The 18,582-nt window shown below is 37.6% G+C and overlaps 1 protein-coding gene and 1 long non-coding RNA gene across 3 annotated transcripts in view; one reads left to right on the top strand and one right to left on the bottom strand.

Moving 5' to 3' along the window:
- MYB (MYB proto-oncogene, transcription factor) overlaps window positions 1–18,582 on the bottom strand; it is a 32,182-nt gene that overhangs the window by 4,158 nt on the left and 9,442 nt on the right. Inside the window, exons 8-15 of one of the 2 annotated variants that reach the window (XM_023750238.1) lie at window positions 18,036–18,140; window positions 16,288–16,542; window positions 15,042–15,392; window positions 13,413–13,555; window positions 12,349–12,463; window positions 12,133–12,255; window positions 10,980–11,090; window positions 9,251–9,358 (exon numbers count right to left, since the gene is read on the bottom strand). In XM_023750238.1, coding sequence (XP_023606006.1) covers window positions 9,251–9,358; window positions 10,980–11,090; window positions 12,133–12,255; window positions 12,349–12,463; window positions 13,413–13,555; window positions 15,042–15,392; window positions 16,288–16,542; window positions 18,036–18,140 — 1,311 coding nt within the window. The remainder of the gene's footprint in view (window positions 1–9,250; window positions 9,359–10,979; window positions 11,091–12,132; window positions 12,256–12,348; window positions 12,464–13,412; window positions 13,556–15,041; window positions 15,393–16,287; window positions 16,543–18,035; window positions 18,141–18,582) is intronic. The other variant, XM_023750239.1, reaches the window with a different exon arrangement.
- On the top strand, window positions 520–18,548 carry LOC111825026. Its single transcript, XR_002828135.1, has 4 exons — window positions 520–616; window positions 2,637–2,802; window positions 16,290–16,397; window positions 18,119–18,548. It is a non-coding gene; the product is annotated as an uncharacterized LOC111825026 (long non-coding RNA).

An 18,582-nucleotide genomic window follows, 5' to 3' on the forward strand; every position in this document is an offset into this window, starting at 1 on the left:
GGAGCAGGGAAGAATGTTCTTGTTTTTCCTGCTTAAGAATTTTTCTACTTAATTGTGCTTCAATTAATATAGAATTAATTTCTAAAATACTATGTTGAAACAGTCTTATGCTTGCTTTTACTACACTTCTTGGTTAAAGTCAAGCTCTGATCCTTGGCTATATGATACTTAAGCTAATTCAGAATTCCCAAAATCTGTTTGGGAGACTCTAATTCCAAGTATTACCAGTTTAATATATTTTCAACTTGAAATGTGGCTGTGTTCTTGCTGGATCACCCACACGCTATCGCTTTATTCATATTTGGCTCTCCTCCAGGACCAGATGTTTAAAATATGATCAGTATAAGGAAGGTACCATATATTTTAAAGTAGGATTTTGAGATAAACTTTTCAGTCAACTTTTCTTAAGTCAAAGTGGAATTTACCAAGAAGTAAATCAAATGGACTGAAATATTCAAGTTCCAGAAAGCAGAGCATTTCAGGGGCATATGAGCCCTGAAGCTCAGGGCCTAAGAAGGGCAAGACGACTTGGAACACCTGACTCTCCCAGTGCAAACACCAGGACAGAGTACCACTGTGTACAAGAGCCACTGTGTGCAGAACAATAAGCCAACAGGTAAGTGTGCGGGCACCACCTTTTCTGCACCGTGAGAGCACAAAGCAAACACTTCTTACAGCAATGAATGAATAAAACTGGTCAGAGCGGGCACATACCCACACCTACAGCATGAAAGGGAGAGCAGAAGGCCGAGTACTTGGGTAAGAAAAGAAACACTCAGGCCCAACAGCCCAAATGGCAGCTGCCTCCTCTTCTGCTATTTCCTTCTCCCTCCTTAACTTGAAGCCCTGGGGCCCTGGGCCAACTTTTCATGCAGACAGAATAGTTTTGACAAACAAGGATTAAATGTCTTTGTGCTGGAAGAAGATTTTTTAATACTGTCATGTAGATCTTTGTGCATCCTCCTCATTCCCTCTCTTTAAATTTTAGTTTCATTTACCATAAAGGATTGATAAGAATTACAGATTTGTGCACACAAATTCTTGTTAAGTTACTAACCCATGGTACTATTGCAGACATGTCACTCTACCCAGATTTATTTCAACATTAATAATCCTACCACACATCCTCCTCCTCTTGCCTGCAAGTCACCTTGCTTATCCTACAATCTACCTTTACTGCCCCTGGGCAGAAGTGAACTGTAAACAGACTGTCAGAGCTTTCACTGAGATATCCTGCTAAAGCACTTTAAATAAATACTCAGATCCTTTGTAGAAAACAGAAGAAATAAAAGGAGACAAGACCATGTCCGCAGGTGGTTTTCTGTCAGATTATCTTCACATTTTTCACTTAGAATATGAATAGTTTTTTCATCATGCTGAACAACAACTATTATTATCATTACATTCAAATAGCAACCTCACACAATAGCTGCTGATGTCAAAGGCCTTGGCAAGGTATGTGCTCTGCAATCCGCAGGCCTAATAAGAAATTTGCATAAATCATAAAAACCAATGCAACTTGTGAGATGATATTATGTTTTTCTTTTAAATTATAAGCAGATATGAAAGATGTCCAAAAGAGTATGAATAAGAATGATCTGATTTTTCTATTTAGCCCATCTGAAGAAAATAGTTTGGGCTAAAATTATAAAAGTCAGAATTCCTTCCTGAAGGGGCATGTTTTTAAAATGTATCAGTTATAATAGATAACAAAGAAATATTTAGTTGTATCTTGAAAGTCAAAGATGAACCTGGGTGAACTGTCACTAAGATAAGGTTATTTTAGGTTTCCAGACTTTTCTCAGGCATAAATGCCACCCTATGCATAAATGCACAAAACAATGACTGTCCCTAACTTCAAGATGTTAACTTTTCATAGTAAAGAGCCCTAAAAATTAGGGGAGAGAAGGCCCAGGCAGTGACAGGAAGTTGTCTAATCCACCAGTGCCTCCACTTCCCATCCAAGCCTAAATTAACAATTGCTAATACACAGGGACTTTGCCTAAATTTGGAGTTTGTCCCAGATATCTCTAGGGGTCTCTTCACTTTACATCTTTATAGATTTTCCAACAGTTTATATCTTATAGCCTAGGGTGTTACAAATTTTTGGAAGAATAGCTCTTTCCTTAGTCACATATTAGTTCCAGACTATTAAGATTAAGCCAAGAGCCAAATTGCTCTAAAGTAAGTCTATCTTTGCTGGCCCGAGGAAGATTCAATGTCATAGTGTTAGCAAACCAACCCAAACAAAATCACCACATCTTGTAATATCTGGGGCAGGGCACCCTGAATTGGAGAACTTGACATACCTTCCTACTCATTTAGCCTTTCTCAGGTCAGCCCCAAAATTATACCCAGCAAACTTGCTTAATTTATTTATTTTTAAAAAATTTTATTGAATTTATTAGGGTGACTTTGGTTAATAAAATTAAGTAGGTTTCAAGTGTACAACTCTATAATACATTATCTGTATATTGCATTGTGGGTTCACCAACCAAAGTCAAGTCTCCTTCCTTCACCATTTATCTGCCCCTTCCTCCCATCTCCCCTCGACCCACCAAACTTGCTTATTATATAACATATCTTAAAAGCAGGTTGCTGAAATATTACTGACACTTATGCAAAATTCTTGCCAGGACAAGTGGAAAAAAGTGACCCAAAGGGAGAACCAAATGAATATGAACGTATACGACAACACACTGTACTAAAGAATGCCCGGAAAGCTCGATGCCACATGGAGACAGACTGTTTCCATATCTGTTGACATGCCAACACAAGCAACAGAAAAAATAGAGAAAACCAGTAAGTCAGTTGTTTCATTTCCATAGCACCAATGAGATCTGACTACCTTTATTTCAGGAATCAGTTGAATCAGCCCTTTCTTTTGGTGACCCACTGACACAGTTCTGCATGAGTGGAACAGGGAATGAGACAATGTGTTAGAGGAAATAATACACCACAGTGCAAGAAGACTGGTCGTTGGTGAGGCCTCCTTGCCTGTGTTTCTAAGGACAGGGCTGCACACGGCCTTTGCCTAATAATAGACACCACCAATGTACACTGGCAAGTGAGCTGCCATTTTGAAAGCATTAGAATATCCACTTGAACTTCATAGCAACCTTGTGGGATGAGTGAGGGATGTGCCATGATCCTAATTTTCAGACAAGAGCCTTTTGATCTGAAGAGGCTAATGAATTAAAGACATGCATGCAATTAGAAAAGGATGGTGTCTAGACTAGAATCCAGGTTCCTGCTATCTGTGTGGTAATTTATTACACTCCTTAGCAACGCCGATCAGGCAAAAGTGTTTTTACCCTATTAAAAAAATCATAAGTAATTTATATAAAAATAGGAGCAATCCAAAAGACGCGAAGCTGAAAAAAGTGAGCTTTAATTGTTTGTAATAATATTTTAAGATTTTTGATGCTGTGCAAATGTGTTTAAATTATAATGGCTTGAGAAATTGACTTAAACTCACTTTTTAGAAAAGTAAGGCCATGACAAGCCAAGTCAGGAAATTAAAATTTAAGGCTGTCATTCTGTGGTTACCAAAAAGAGGAAAGTGAGTGAGTAAAAAGCATATGAACACATCTTTTACACTTGGGTTTTAAATAGGAATAAAAGGAAATTATAATTTAAGAGAAAAATACAGAAGTTCAGAAGGCTTATAACTTAAGTACAGTTTCAGATCTACTAATAAAAATGTCGATCTTAAGAAATGCTTGGCGGTAAAATGTATTTATTTAAAAATGTAAAGCAAATTGAAAGCATATTGAGGAAAATAGGCACCTCTTTTCTTCTTGCCGAGGAGGGAGTGTGTGTGTGTGTGTGTGTGTGTGTGTGTGTGTGTGCACCCGCTGCAGGCTCTCTCAGGGTAACTTTTGAACAGCTCAAGCTTTCTAGGCTGAATGTTTATTTCCTCACTGTGATCATTTTTGAGCTTTTAGACTCCATTCTCTACCCCCCCCCCCCCCAAATCGGGGGGAAATGGTCCAAGATGAGGAAAATGGTCCAAGGTGAAAATCTCACATATTTTAAGCTACACAAAAGACACAAATATCAAACATGTCTCAGAACATTTATATTATGATTCCCTGGCTGCTTTTATAATTTAAAATTAAAGCACCTTAGAAACCAACAAGAAACCCAACAATTATAAGATTATGTACTTCCACAAACTACTTTTGGCAAATATTCAACATAAATAATTTTAAAAACAAATATAACATTAGTTGTGCATAATGGCTAATAATTGCCTCTAAGCATTCTAGCTTATGTGTTAGGAGGTATATGGAGAGTTCTGATTTATAAAATTTATTGCTTCTCAATGCACATAGGAATGGATATATTTAGTACCCTGACTTTGGTCTCTACAGACATTTCCCACTAAAATGGCCAATCTTGGGGAAATGGTTGGTTTCTAGGAAGAGAGGAAGGAAATGTGGCTATTAAATTAAAGCCATTTGAATGAAATAAAATTGAAAATTCTGTTCCTCAAAAGCACTAGCCACATATGACAGCAGCATACTGGTATGGAACATTTTTATCATGGCATAGGTTCTATTGGACAGCATTGGTCTAAAGATTAAGAGAGATTTAAGAGACTTAAACACCAAATGCAATGTGTGAAATTGTTTCAATTTTGATCAAACAAACAATAAAAAGATTATTTTCTGGATTAATGGGGAAATTTAAATAAAGCCCAGGAATTAGAATATCAAGGAAGTATTGTTAATAATGTCATCCATAGTATTAAGTTATATATGAAAATGTTCTTACTTTTAGAGGTACATGAGAATAAAATATTGCATTGTCTGGAATTTTAGAATGCTTCATAAAAAATGGATGAGATATATATGGCAAAGTGTTAATAATTGCTAAATCTAATTCATAGAATATTTTCTATACTTCTATGTATGTTTGAGATATATCATAATGAAATGTTAAACTCATAGCTTCTTGCAGTTCTAGTTTTAATATATCACATGTATTTACACATATTTCTGTATAAGCATGTGCATTTATATGTACATGAAAAGCTGAACCTTGAGGCCCAGTATCTGGGCCTCAATAAGAGTAATTGGTCTGTGTGAAGTGTTACTGCCATAATAAAGCCAGCAATGATTAAAACCAAAATGACAGAACCCAGAGTTGCACAATTATGTAGTCTTCAATAAACTGTTCTTATACCTAAGGAAAGTTATTTAGACAACTAGATGGATAGATAATAGTTATGTAATACTGCACTATTACAAGTGGCAAATATTTTAGAAGTCTCGGAATTTTAAAATACTGTAGGAGTCATATTTAGTTGTTTTAATTAAAAAGCACTATGATAAAATATGTAGTTTGGCTAAAATCTCACTTAACATTTGATTTATTGTAAGTATAAATAAAGTTTATAGAAGTTAAATGTATATATAGTACTTTAAATCAAATAGCCACATCATTTAACAAAGGCACAATATGTTCAATAATACCATGCATGAGAGATATGCCTAATTAGGTCAAATTATCAATGGATACATATGATAAAGCACTGTTTTAAACAAACAAAATTACCAAATTGCATAAAAACCTATATATTGTTGAGCTAGGATTATATGAAGTATAGGCAATATATGCTTAAATATTTAGAATTATTTGATGCATTCTTAATGTTCATCATAAAAGTTTGAAGCATTTTAGAAATCACATATTTCTATGGTATCAGAAGCTAGATCTTCATGTCACAAAACAAAGGAGATACTTAGTGTGTATGATTCATTCATTTAATAAATATTTCTTAAAATGAATTGGTTACCCATTATAACAGGTTATTAAAGTAAATTTGAGCAGTGTACATCAGTAAACCATATAGTGCAGACAGAAGGATTGACTCTAAAAATAACTTTCAGGTCTCAGTTATTCAGTTTAGTAGAATTGACAAATACCACTTTCACTGTTGGATGAACATAGCTGGCTTAAACTTAGTATATAGATGTCAGAATCGCTAGAGTTCCAGAAAGGACTTGTTAACATGCTGGAAATACAGATTAATAAAACAGAGCTATTACTTAATTTTGAATTTCAAAGATAAGTAATGTCTTCTTGAAATAAAATATAAATATGTTGATAATAAAGTTCCATACTGATTTTTAAAAAATTCAATAGCATTAAAAACTTAAATACAGTTGACCTTTAACAATGTGAGGGCTAGCAACACTGACCCCTGCACAGTAGAAAATCAGTGTATAACTTTGACTTCTCCAAAACTCAGTTGTCCTTTGGTACCCATGGGGAATTGGTTCCAGGACCCCCTCAAGTACCAAAATTCACAGATGCTCAAGTCCTTTATATAAAACTAGAGGCCCGGTGCACGAAATTCGTGCATGGGTGTGGTCCCTAGGCCTGGCCGGCGATCGAAGCGTGAGCATCTGGTGTGGAAGGGCAGGTCCCAGCTGACCTCTGGGCCCTGGGAAGCACCTGGGCCCCCAGGCCCCTGTGCGCTCCCCTCCACCTGAATCATCGGGCCCCCACCCGGCTCCCCCAGCACCTGGGAGCCAGGCAGCAGCCCTGCCCCCAGCTGGTCGCCATCTGCAGGAGATAGGCAGGGCATTTGGGCCCCGCTCACACCTGCCTTGGCCTGGCACCGCCCGCTCACCTGCTCCACCATCCCGCTGCAGTTCTACTCTCTTCGGGGCCCATCGGGGCCAGCAGTGCCTCCACTGCCACCCGCTGCCAGCACTGCGTTGCCAACACCCACCATGCTCCACGCTACCCCCTGGTGGTCAGCACACGTCATAGCAAGCGGTCGAACTCCCAGTCGAATTCCCGGTCAAGGGGACAATTTGCATATTAGGCTTTTATTATATAGGATAGTGTAGATCAGCCCTTTGCAATCATAAATTCAACCAATCACTGTTTGAAAATACTGTTTTTGATCCAAGGTTGGTTGAATCTGTGGGTGTGAAACCTGAGGATACATAGGGCCTACTATTATATATTTATTGACAAAAAAAATCTGCATATAAATGGACCAGAGCAGTTCAAACCCATGTTGTTCAAGGGTCAATTGTACTGATAACTTGCCAATTTTAGATAACATATATTTTATATCAGTACCATGTTCAACCCAATGGTTTTGGCTAAATACTAATTGGTTATGCCAAACACTTTTAGGATTCGATTTTAGAAAAATAACCAAGGGTTTTCACCTTAATCATAACTACTTAAGTGTATTTTACATAGTTGCTCTTTGAAATTTAGAATGCCCTTTTTATATACTACTAAAATGTGGGTTGAGTCCCACAAGCTAAGTTACAAAATATATGCAAAACTTAATCTACCTTAATGTACGAATAGCACTTAGTCAAATTCTATGCTGTGGAAACCAAGGGCCAAGTAATTTAGGAAGGGAAAGGGAAAGAAAAACAAGGAAGGCATCTTCCTTCTGGAGCCAGGATCAGCGCCAGGTGAAACTAAGAAGTACAGTGGGGCCTTGACTTACGAGTTTAATTCATTCCGAGACCGAGCTTGTTAAGGAGCTCGTTAGTTAACTCAAATTACTCTATCAACTCAATGCAAAAAATCGGCAGAGAGACAGCTGGTATCTCAAAAAACTCGTTAGTCGGGACACTCGTAAGTCAAGGCCCCACTGTAGCTACCTTTGCCTTGACACCCTTCTAAACCACCTTCTGTGTCCCTCTTGTGCTTTGGTGGAGTTCGTTCCCTTTGTCATCTCCCAATTCTTTGTGATATTCTGAATCTTCTGCACATGGGGCCTACCCAGGAACCACTCCGGGTGCCCCACAAGCACCGACTCTGCCTATCCACACTTTGGTTAACAGTCACCTTTCACCAATGCCTGTTGGATCAGATAGAGGCCACAGGAAAGCAATCTGATCGAATTAAGCATCAAAATGTGCCTAGAGCCCTTCCAGCTGTATTACTTGCATTACATTATTTGTATCACTTGAAAAATAATGCTAAATATCACAAATCATTAAAAGGGGGAAATTTTAAGATACTCACAATTTGGAGAGAGAAGGCCTCCCCAAAGATGGGAAAGCCCTTTACAGAAAGGGCAAGCTCCCAAAGCCCACATCCTATTCCAGCGCACTTAACTCACAGTACACCCTTGACTGTCCACTTCTAAACCCAAGTTATTTATATGCTCCAAGGCTTATGAAGTCCCCCTTCGTGTAGCTCAGGGAAATGGAGGGGGCGCTCTGCAGGTGGCTGGGCAAGGGGCTATTTAATGTTGGGAAATGCTTTAAATAATTTAGGGGAGTAAATTTGCATTCTTATTTACATCTGGTGCAGGATTAATTTGGAATTTGTTGTATTTCATTAACACATACTGACTTCAGAGTTACAAGAGAAATTCTTTTGACATGAAAACCCAGCAGCAGATGGTCAACAACAGGTTAGCCCTATGATATTGACACTTGACTTTCTTATTCTCATAGTCAAATATGTCGTAATTATTTTTTTTTAGCTAGCTCATTTCAAACTTCATTTAAACTCTAAATAGCGGCTTGAGTTGATAGCTTAGTGATGGAGCATAAAAAATTTTTGGAACAAAAAGTAAACTATAGCAATGAACTTTATAGAATTTTTAAAAGCAGAAGGAGATATTGACACATGTGTAATATATGAACTTAGTCTCAGACACAGTAAGAAATGTTTCATCTCATCATGCATTGGGAACCTGCTCTAATAAAAATTTCCAGCATGTCTCATATGAGTGGCAGCAAGGAATTTTCAATTTTTTGAAAAAATATTTTTATGGATTTCAGAGAGGAAGGGAGAAGGAGAGAGAGATAGAAACATCAGTGATGAGAAAGAATCATTGACCAGCTGTCTCCTGCATGCCCCACACTGGGGATCAAGCCCACAACCCAGGCATGTGCCCTGACTGGGAACTGAACCCTGGCCTCCTGGTTCAAAGCTTGATGCTCAACCACTAAGCCACAACTGAGTTTTTATATCAAGAGTTGTTTAAAAGTACCACTCCTCTATGTCTAAAAACTCTTATCAAAGGATTATCGGTCGATGGACTGATTGATTGATTGTCAAAGTGGACTTTACTTCAGTAGCTCACAGTGGCCCTGCTCACCCCACATGAGAGAGGAGTCCTGATTGGGGTTGAATGGTCCACCTCAATTGCTGCCAGTTGCACCCAGCCCTGGGCAGGGGGAGGGACAGGCTTTTCCCAGCTTGTCCTAGGGAATGACTTTTAAGATACCAATGTTGGAATGGTAATTACCTGCAAGGGACTTGCCAGGGACCTGTTTTTAGGTACTGTAAAAGCTTTGAGAACGTTGTCTTCATCCTCTGATACTGGCGTCATTAAAACGGAACTTGTAAGAATATTCTAAAGGGAAAGAGAATAATTTGAAATTCAAATGAAGTTGGATAATATGAAAGCCAACACAATTCTGACACTATAGTGAGTAGATTGCTATGAGGTGATACACATTAGTGGGGAAAATTCAGGTATCTGCCAGAAATTCTCTTCTCAATGAACTAAAAGGAAAACTCAACTATGTATTAACCCTAATCCCACTGTGGCCAACACCAATAAGAAAAAAAGCGAGGCACTCAGAAAACATCTGCTAAATGAATTACTAAATACATCTTTAAAAATGAAAGTTTTACTAATCTCTAGTGAGAATTACTTATTTTATATATTGGCACAAAAATATTTCAGAGGTAAAAATTAGTGGCAGTATAATATTAATCGTTAAAAGTATGTAATTTAAAACTAGACTTTCTGAGTTTTAACCCACTTATTAGCTATATGATCTTGAGCAAGTGACTACGCCTCCTGGTGCCTCAGTTTCTCAACTGGTATAATGGAAATAATGTTACCAACCTTGTAAGGATGTTGAGAGCATGAAATGAGTTAATGTATCTAAAGCTCTTAGAATAGTACTTATCACTTTGTACATATTGAAAAAATATTAGCAATTGTTACTAGCTTTGATTCATCATAAAGGACAATCATTTACAAATTAGAAACTTAAAAAAATGGTGGTAACTGGTGCTAAAAAAAAGAAATGAGCCATCAAGCCATGGAAAGACTTGAAGGAAACAAAAGTACATATTATTAAGTGAAAGAAGCCAGTCTAAAAAAGCTACACAATGTATGATTCCAACTATATGACATTCTGTAAAAGGCAAAACCATGGAGACAGTAAAAAGATCGGTTGGTTGCCAAGGGCTGAGGGGGAAGAAGGGCTAATAGGTGGAGCATAAAGAATTTTTAGTGAAACTACTCTGTGTGATACTATAATGGTGGATACATGTCATAAATTTATCTAAACCCATAAACTTTACAACACCAAGAGTGAGCCCTGATATAAACTATGGACTTCGGGTGATAACTGTAACAAATGTATCACCCTCGTGGGGGGTGTTGATAATGAGGGAGACTGTGCGTGTGTGGGGACAGTGTGTATATGGGAAATCTCTGTACCTTCTGCTCAACTTTTCTGTGAGCCCAAAACTACTATAAAAAATAAAATCTATTTTAAAAATGGTTGTAACCAAAGCAATCCATTATAGGGTACAATAAAGGGCATCCACTATAGACACTATAGCACTATGCCACATGCTACATAGAACCAACCAGGTGACAACTTAACAAGGAAATACTACATTTAAAAGACAAATAAATAAATGAAAAGAAAATTTAAAAATTAACATTCTGTTTTCATGGAAAATACATATGCTCATACAGCAGATTTTTTAAATGGCAAGGACTTTCAAATCCTAAGAAAACAAATAATGACAAAGTCTGCAATGGAATAGAACCTATTTCCAATACATAAACAAAACCTCAACTTTACATTCAACATTAATAACAGTAAGAAAATACTCATGCAAGAGAATATTTCGATGATGCATTGAGGAGTGCCGAAACCACAGTAGCCCACGGGCCACACACAGAATCCTGTGTGCACCAACATCTCATCGCATGGATGTGTACTTACTGGCATATCTGCCACAGGTGATGCCTGTGTGAACAGCTGAGTGTTCAGATTCTCGCCTTCCCAGTGGTTCGAGCAGAAGAAGTTTCCTGCTTTATCAGTTGGAGATTCCACCTAAAAGCAAAGAGGAAGTGCTTTGTTGTTTCAAGAACCAGAATTCCCCAGGAAACAGTTCTACTCAAGAGTAAATTTCTGTAAAATGAATAGGGTCTGAGAGGATCATGTATAGCATGGTAACTATAGTTGATGTCACTTATTGTATATTTCAGTGGTTCTCAACCTTCCTAATGCCGCGACCCTTTAATACAGTTCCTCATGTTGTGGTGACCCCCAACCATAAAATTATTTTCGTTGCTACTTCATAACTGTAATTTTGCTACTGTTATGAATCGTAATGTAAATATCTGATATGCTATATGTGTTTTCTGATGGTCGCAACCCACAGGTTGAGAACCACTGGTATAATTGAAATCTGCTAAGAAAGTAGAATTGAAATTTTCTCACCTATAAGGGCGAATATGTGAGGCGATGGATGTGTTAACTAACTCAATGAGGAAGAATCCTTTCACAATGTACACATATATCAAATCATCACGTTGTACACTTTAAACAATTTACAACTTTACTTGTCAATTACATCTCAATTAGGCTGAAAAAGAGTAAATGTCTAGCCAGTCTCCTAGTCACTTATCCTTATATGAAAATACATTCAAGAGGCACTGTATCTAAGCTGTTAGAAACATTTCTTGCTACCAAGCTCAAACTTTGATCCTTGCAATTTAGATCCCCTTTTTTATACCATGAATTAAAGATACTATTATTTTAATTTAAATTTAAATTCTCCATGACATCTAAAAATTAAATATATATATATGTATCAATAATCTTTCCATCTATGTAGCCAGGGACAAAAGTAAGTAAAAAGCTCCTTCATTCTCATTCCTTTATCCTCTCCAAACATGAAGTAGATAGAAGTGGCTTGGCTTCCCAAATGACAGGCCACATGCCTGCAGTCTGACAGCAGCTCTGAACTGCCTCTGGCATGAAAATCTTGTAGGAAAAGGGTATTGTTCCACAATGATGATGCAGACTCGTCCATAAGGAACAGAGGGAACAGCATTCACAGCCTATTCCTTTCAAAGGATCGCAAATTTACCTCTTGTTTGATCTTCTTCAGTAAAGGTCCATTTCCTTGAAACTCGGTAACAATTCCAGATTCATCAGATTCCTGTTTGATCACATCCTGCAGGTCTTCTACTAGATGAGATGGTGTCTGAGGCTGAAGGGAAGAGTGGGCATGCCATTTGCATCAGAGGAAAATTTCTGTCTGAACTAACAAACCAACTAACCCAAGAATTTTGCAAACACTTACTAGCATCTTCAGGGGGCCATATTTTATTTCTTGAGCTGCAAGTGCATGTTTAAATGGTGTAGGGGTTCTAGGAGAGCTTTCTAGGATTGACTTTTTGATAGCTGGAGTTCTGAAACTTTAGAAAGAAAACAAGTGTTGGCTCCATACACAAGAACATATGTCCCTCACACTGCTCTCCCTATTACATTTAATATTTTTCTACTGAATAAAAGACTCTGTTATTGATATGGAATTGGGTATGCTGATTAATCACACGTGTATTGTTAACAAAAAGATATTATGTACATCAATCGTTCTGAAAACACATGTACTGCCTGCCCCTGGGTTTCTATAATGATCATAAGCATTGTGAAGATCTGATGTCATTTACAAATACATTTCACCTATTATTAAAACAGGGTCCACAGTAGAAAACATGTTAATATTTTAAACTACTTATTGTACTTGGAAATAATATGATTAAAGGTTGATTAAAACTCATATTGATGTTCTCTGCCATTTCTTTGAATTGGTTAAGCCTTTATTGAATATAAATGACTGCTTAATCATTCCTATAATATCATATAATATTACTGGGGGTGTCAGAAGCAGTCCTAATCTATATAAATTTCAAAAGAAAAAAATAAGGTTAAAAAATATGAACTAAAAAGAACTATTCTCATTCTTGTTCCGAAGTGTATAATCAAAGAGAAAAGGAGGCTAAAAATCTTATTTTCAGTGAAGAAGAAAAGGCCTATTGGACAAACAGAAAAACTGAATGGAAAAGTTATATAAAAACTACCTCTGCATATATGGGAAAATTTGAGGTAAACTACAAAAATTAATTTAGTTTATCCTCCCACCATCTACCCCTGGATAGTTATAATAGGCCCAGGACACATATTCAATGTGGAATATACATGATTAAATACATACAAGTGGATCCATAACATTATATACATTCAAATGGATCACAGTGTTGATGCCAGACACTGGGGACTATATTGAGACATTGGAGACTACATTCTCTTAAATAACTATAAGTAAATAAGATCAATAATTTTATTTTTGAACCAAGAACTTACATAGTATTTTCCTTTTGAGCTTTCACAGTCTGGTCTCTATGAAATGGTGTTGTAACAGTCAATTTGTGACCACTGAGAGGGGTGGCAGTTAAAGAAGGCATTTCCAAGTCTAAGTTTTCATGATTACTGGAAGTGTTTAAGAACTAAATATGGGAAGAAAAAAATTACTTAGATCAAGCAGTCATTCTTTATTGAGCCAAGTTTAAAAATCACACTGTGATAACAAGCAAATATGTTTTACTGACCCACCATATAAAATAATAAAGATGCTCACAACATGTAGTGTTGGACAAGGGTATCATTTTATGTTAATTGAACACCAAGATTTGGAGTCTGACTTAAAAAAAAAATTCCAACAAAAATCTAGGGTCAATGATGAAAAAATTGCAAAATCCTAAGAAAATATTCTCAATAAATGACATTTGCCATTAAAGAAATAAGATGCACTCTTCATGAAGATTAAAAGTGTTACAGTGATTTGGGGAAAATAATGATTATTTTTCTTTTATACTCTGTTGTCTCTCTTTAATGATCGTTGAGCCATTATTATAGAAAGCTTACATTAGGTGGTACATTTTTTAATAATAAGCTATTTCTCTCAGAACATTAATGTTCTAGGAAAATAATAGGTGTTCCTCAAACAGTTCCAAGGTAAAATAAATTTGGGAAATACATGTCATAATCTCCTCCTGGACATTCACAATGCACATCAGTAAATTAAAATCAATCTTTAACTTAGTTTGAGTCAGTGTTTCCCAAACTTATATACTTTATATGTGGATGGAACATCTATCAAAATCTTGCAGAATGAATATTATCTAGAACACAATTTGGAAAATACAAGCAAAAAGCAAGATAAATTGTTTTGGTGAGTGCATCACATTTGTTCATACTTAGTGCTGTTCTTAATACTCAACAGACATAATTGGAAAAACATTTTAAAGTGCCAAATTACCTATTAATTTCAATTATTTTAATAATTAAGAAACACCCAAGTTTTTAAAGGAATTACAATTTCCATGCCTTTAAAAAATACTATATGAAACAAGAATATTCATTGGCAAAAAACTATGCTAATAAAATCTTATGGCACAACTCAATATGCCATAATTGAGAAATTGAAATTAAAACATAAATTGTTTTCCTTAAGCATTTGTCCTTCATGCTCTTCCCAAACTTTTCCACTTAAAGATGGAATGGAACCCTTAAAATTTCTAGCTGCAACCCAAGCATAGTTTGCTTCCCTCCGCCCCTGGGTCAGTGAATCATGTAAGTGAACAAAGAGGCAGAAAAATCTGTGAAAATTTTTAAAGGGAGTGAGGGAAGGGAGAAGAGAAAGGGATAGAAATGTTAAACTCTAGTAGTGGAGGAAATAATAGCACATCTCATGCAACTAACCATCTTTCAAATCACCCGAAAGAGAGAATTATGACAAAATCATCAGTCAACGTACAGAGAGCCTAAACTTTGGGAGGCAGTATAACTTAGCAACAGCTAGATTCAACAATGCAACAAAATCAGTGAGGGTAAAAATAATTAGTCATTTGTCCCAAAGGATTAGTTTCTAGATTATTAAGGCTTGATTGTCTGTTGAAAATTAGTAACAGCTGCGCAGAAACTGTGCTCTACCTGCGAGGGGGAGAAGGACAGGCTTTTGACAGGGGACCGATTGGGAGTTGAACTGCTGACGTCAGCAAATATGAAGGACCTAGGGTCTCCAGTGGCTAAGGGGCTGGCCTGGCGCCGCTTTGTTCGAAGGATGACCAGTGGAATGGTGCTGTGCCTCGCAGGAGGTACGGGCTTGAGCGGGCCAAGTGAACCCTCACTCAACGTGCGTTTGCTAGGCTCTCTTGCGGGTCTATCCACATTGCCCTCTCTTTGCTGGAGCTGTAGGGCTTTGCCTGCATGCTGTTGGCTAGGTGAAAATTCTGCTTCTCCAAAGAGTTCAAAATTGCTGAGGTCACACCATGATGAAGAATCCTGAAAGAATGTGGGAGGCGCAGAACTCTGAGACAGTGTGTGCATGATATGTGCCGTCACCTGAAACAGCACTGAGAAAGAGATGCCGAATGCAAAGAAAACACCTGCCGGGCCCCCTTGTTTAACATCTTCAGGATTAACAATTGTTCTGATACTCTGCTGGTCCTACAGGAGCGATGCAGGGACCGTTGGGTACTCTAGCATTTGCATGCAGTCCAAAGCAAAAAAAAACAAACCCTTTCCTAGATGGCACACTTGGCAATGTTTATCCCCTGTCTGAGGGGCACTGATTGGAAGCTGAACGGCAATACAGGCTTTTTAACCACTGGGAGACAGTGGAAATGAGCAGAGTGTCTGCTCTTGAGGGGCTGAACCCAAGTCTGCTTCACTGAAGGTGGTTTGTCTCAGTGAACCATATGAGACTGGTAATCGATAACCAATGTTTTGTGGAGAAAGCCATGTACCACCAATGAACCTATTACCACTTCAAATATATTGAAAGATTGCTTTAAGCTCTGAGCAAACATAATTCTGAATGTGCTGTCCAAAAGCAAGGCACAATTCTAGAGAAACACAAAGAAGGAAACAAATTAAAAAAATAAAAGATAACTCAAAGATCATTCCCATAACCCAAGCTCTACTTTTAGGTCATTAACTTCACTATTTAAAAAAAAATATGCATTTTGAAGGAAATGTGTGAAAAGCTACCTTTTATCTGGGTAGCCTATGAAATCAGATCTTTGGGGGGAAAAACATACACAGAAAAACTAAAATAATATTTTTACCTTATATGTTAATTACACGATAGTTGGCTCTAGAAAATGGCAATGCTTTGAGAAATGGGTTTCCTCACTCCCCTTCTAGAAACATTAACATGCCTGAATAATCTACTTACAGAATCTATAAATTGAAGTGTTTCTGCAAATTCTAAGAGGTTCTTAACATTATCCAGAATGGCTCCTTGGTGGACGATCATGCACCTCGCAGGAGAGGCGCTTTCTTCAGGTAAGCAGCCAGGATCCACAGGCAGAGATGGCGTGGAGTGGTGCTCTTCCAAACAGGAAACAGGTGCACTGTCTCCATGAGGTCTGGTGTGGTCGGCGATGGTGGTGCTGTGCCACCCGGGGTAGCTGCATGTGTGGTTCTGTGTCTAAGGAGGTGGGGGGGGGGAATAAAGAAAGAGCGGGGAGAAGAAAGGGAGAAGGAACTTAGCAATGAAGTTGCACAAGGTATCAGATGCTGTTGGAGGAAAGATAAAAGTAGTTGCATCATTCAGAACTTGCGCCTATGAAACAGTTGTCAAGATGTTTCCTTTTATCAATGCAAGACCCTGCTTTTTAATAGTGGTATAGTCTGTCATCTACACGATGACCTTAATTGCCCATCCTTTCGTTAAAAATGCAAACAGGGGGAGCATGTTACAAAGCCCGACTCTCACATGGAGTTAAAAAATCTATTAACATAATTTCCAATAGGACCATAAATGTTTGCTGTGAATTAAGAATTCTCCTATTCTTTCTAACCTACATAAAGGCTGGAGAATGCAAGAGTTAGAGTTGCCTTTCTCTGCATATATTCTTGTTGCTTCTATCCCAGCTGTGGGCAAACTACGGCCCGCGGGCCAGATCCGGCCCGTTTGAAATGAATAAAACTGAAAAAAAAAAAAAGACCGTACCCTTTTATGTAATGATGTTTACTTTGAATTTATATTAGTTCACACAAACACTCCATCCATGCTTTTGTTCCGGCCCTCCGGTCCAGTTTAAGAACCCATTGTGGCCCTCAAGTCAAAAAGTTTGCCCACCCCTGTATCCCCTTCTACTGCAAAGGATTGCACCGATGCAGAGAAGGAGTGCCAAATCAACGTGGTTAGGAAAGCAGAAGAGCAAATTAACAGAAGTCTCCTTTCAGCATGACCACGAAACAGGAGAAATTGCAAAACATTCAAGTTAAAAAGTGGGCAAACTAACATAAGCACATAATAATGGTATTATTTAACCAAAAAAGTTTTTACTCCTAGGAATACCTACTCTGTATCACATCTCTTTTATTTACTTGGCTGGTTAACTACATATGTTACAAATTACAAGCTGCTTTCCCAGTTTGCTGCTCAATCACTAAAAAAGATGTCAACATTCAGTAATGGTTCGCATAGCTTTCACATATGCAAACAAAAGAGAGCAGCTAATGTTATTCATGGGAGAGTATATGCATCTTTTTCACATGTGTACACCGAACATGCACCAAATCATGTATGAAATAATAAAGTATGAAAATCTAGGTTAAGAAACATAATAAGGAAAAAATGAAATGAATAGGCATCATACAGATACAAAGCTTTGTAAAAAATAGTTTCATTCATTTTTATCTTTGATAGTCTTTGAATTGATTCCAGTCCTTCTAAAAAAATCAATGATGACAATCACTAATAGATGTGTCTATTGCAACATAAAAGAACTACTTCCAATTTAGTCAACATTCTTATACCAACTGGGTTTTATTACACAAAACTCATGTTTAAATGTCACTAATGGATATATAGAGTCTTGACTTTGTAATATTTAGAAGAGAAGGAAAAAGATACAGAAGAGCACTGGGGTAAAGCCACACTCCTCCCATTTCGGCCCACGGTGACATTCTTACTGGTAGCGCCTGCTGTCCTTTGAGCTCATTCTCAGTTGACATTAGGAGCAACTCTAATTCCTTTATTCGTTTTTCTTTCTCAGGGTCTTCATCATTATAGTGTCTCTGAAATTAAAAGTTAAGAGAGAAAAAAAAGAAAAGGGCCTGAATGGAAGCTGTAAACACAATGGTTGTGGCCTTTAGTCAAGAGGGAACACACAGCCCAAAGAGCCTGGGCATGAAACCAATACCAACTGAATTGGGCCACGGTTGAAATCTTTGTGAATGTCATTCTGGATGTAAGAGAGTGATGGGACATCGGAGGCTAAAGTGGACGCTGACTGATGAGTTGTTTATAATATGAGAGAATCTGAGAATCCCCGAGCAAACTCACTCTCGAAGTGAAGACTGGCAGATGGCTGGCTGGAGCTCCCCCACCCACCTCTCCACTTGTCCCTGCTTTTTTTATTTCAGTTGGTCAGGTGACAATATGTGTTTAGAAGAAATAAATAAAGCATGTCTCAAAAATGGTGCCTTAAACAGCTAGTGAGTTTCTTTAGGAAATGAC

Source organism: Myotis lucifugus, unplaced genomic scaffold (assembly GCF_000147115.1).
Source record: "Myotis lucifugus unplaced genomic scaffold, Myoluc2.0 scaffold_11, whole genome shotgun sequence".
In the NCBI taxonomy this organism is placed as follows: domain Eukaryota; kingdom Metazoa; phylum Chordata; class Mammalia; order Chiroptera; family Vespertilionidae; genus Myotis; species Myotis lucifugus.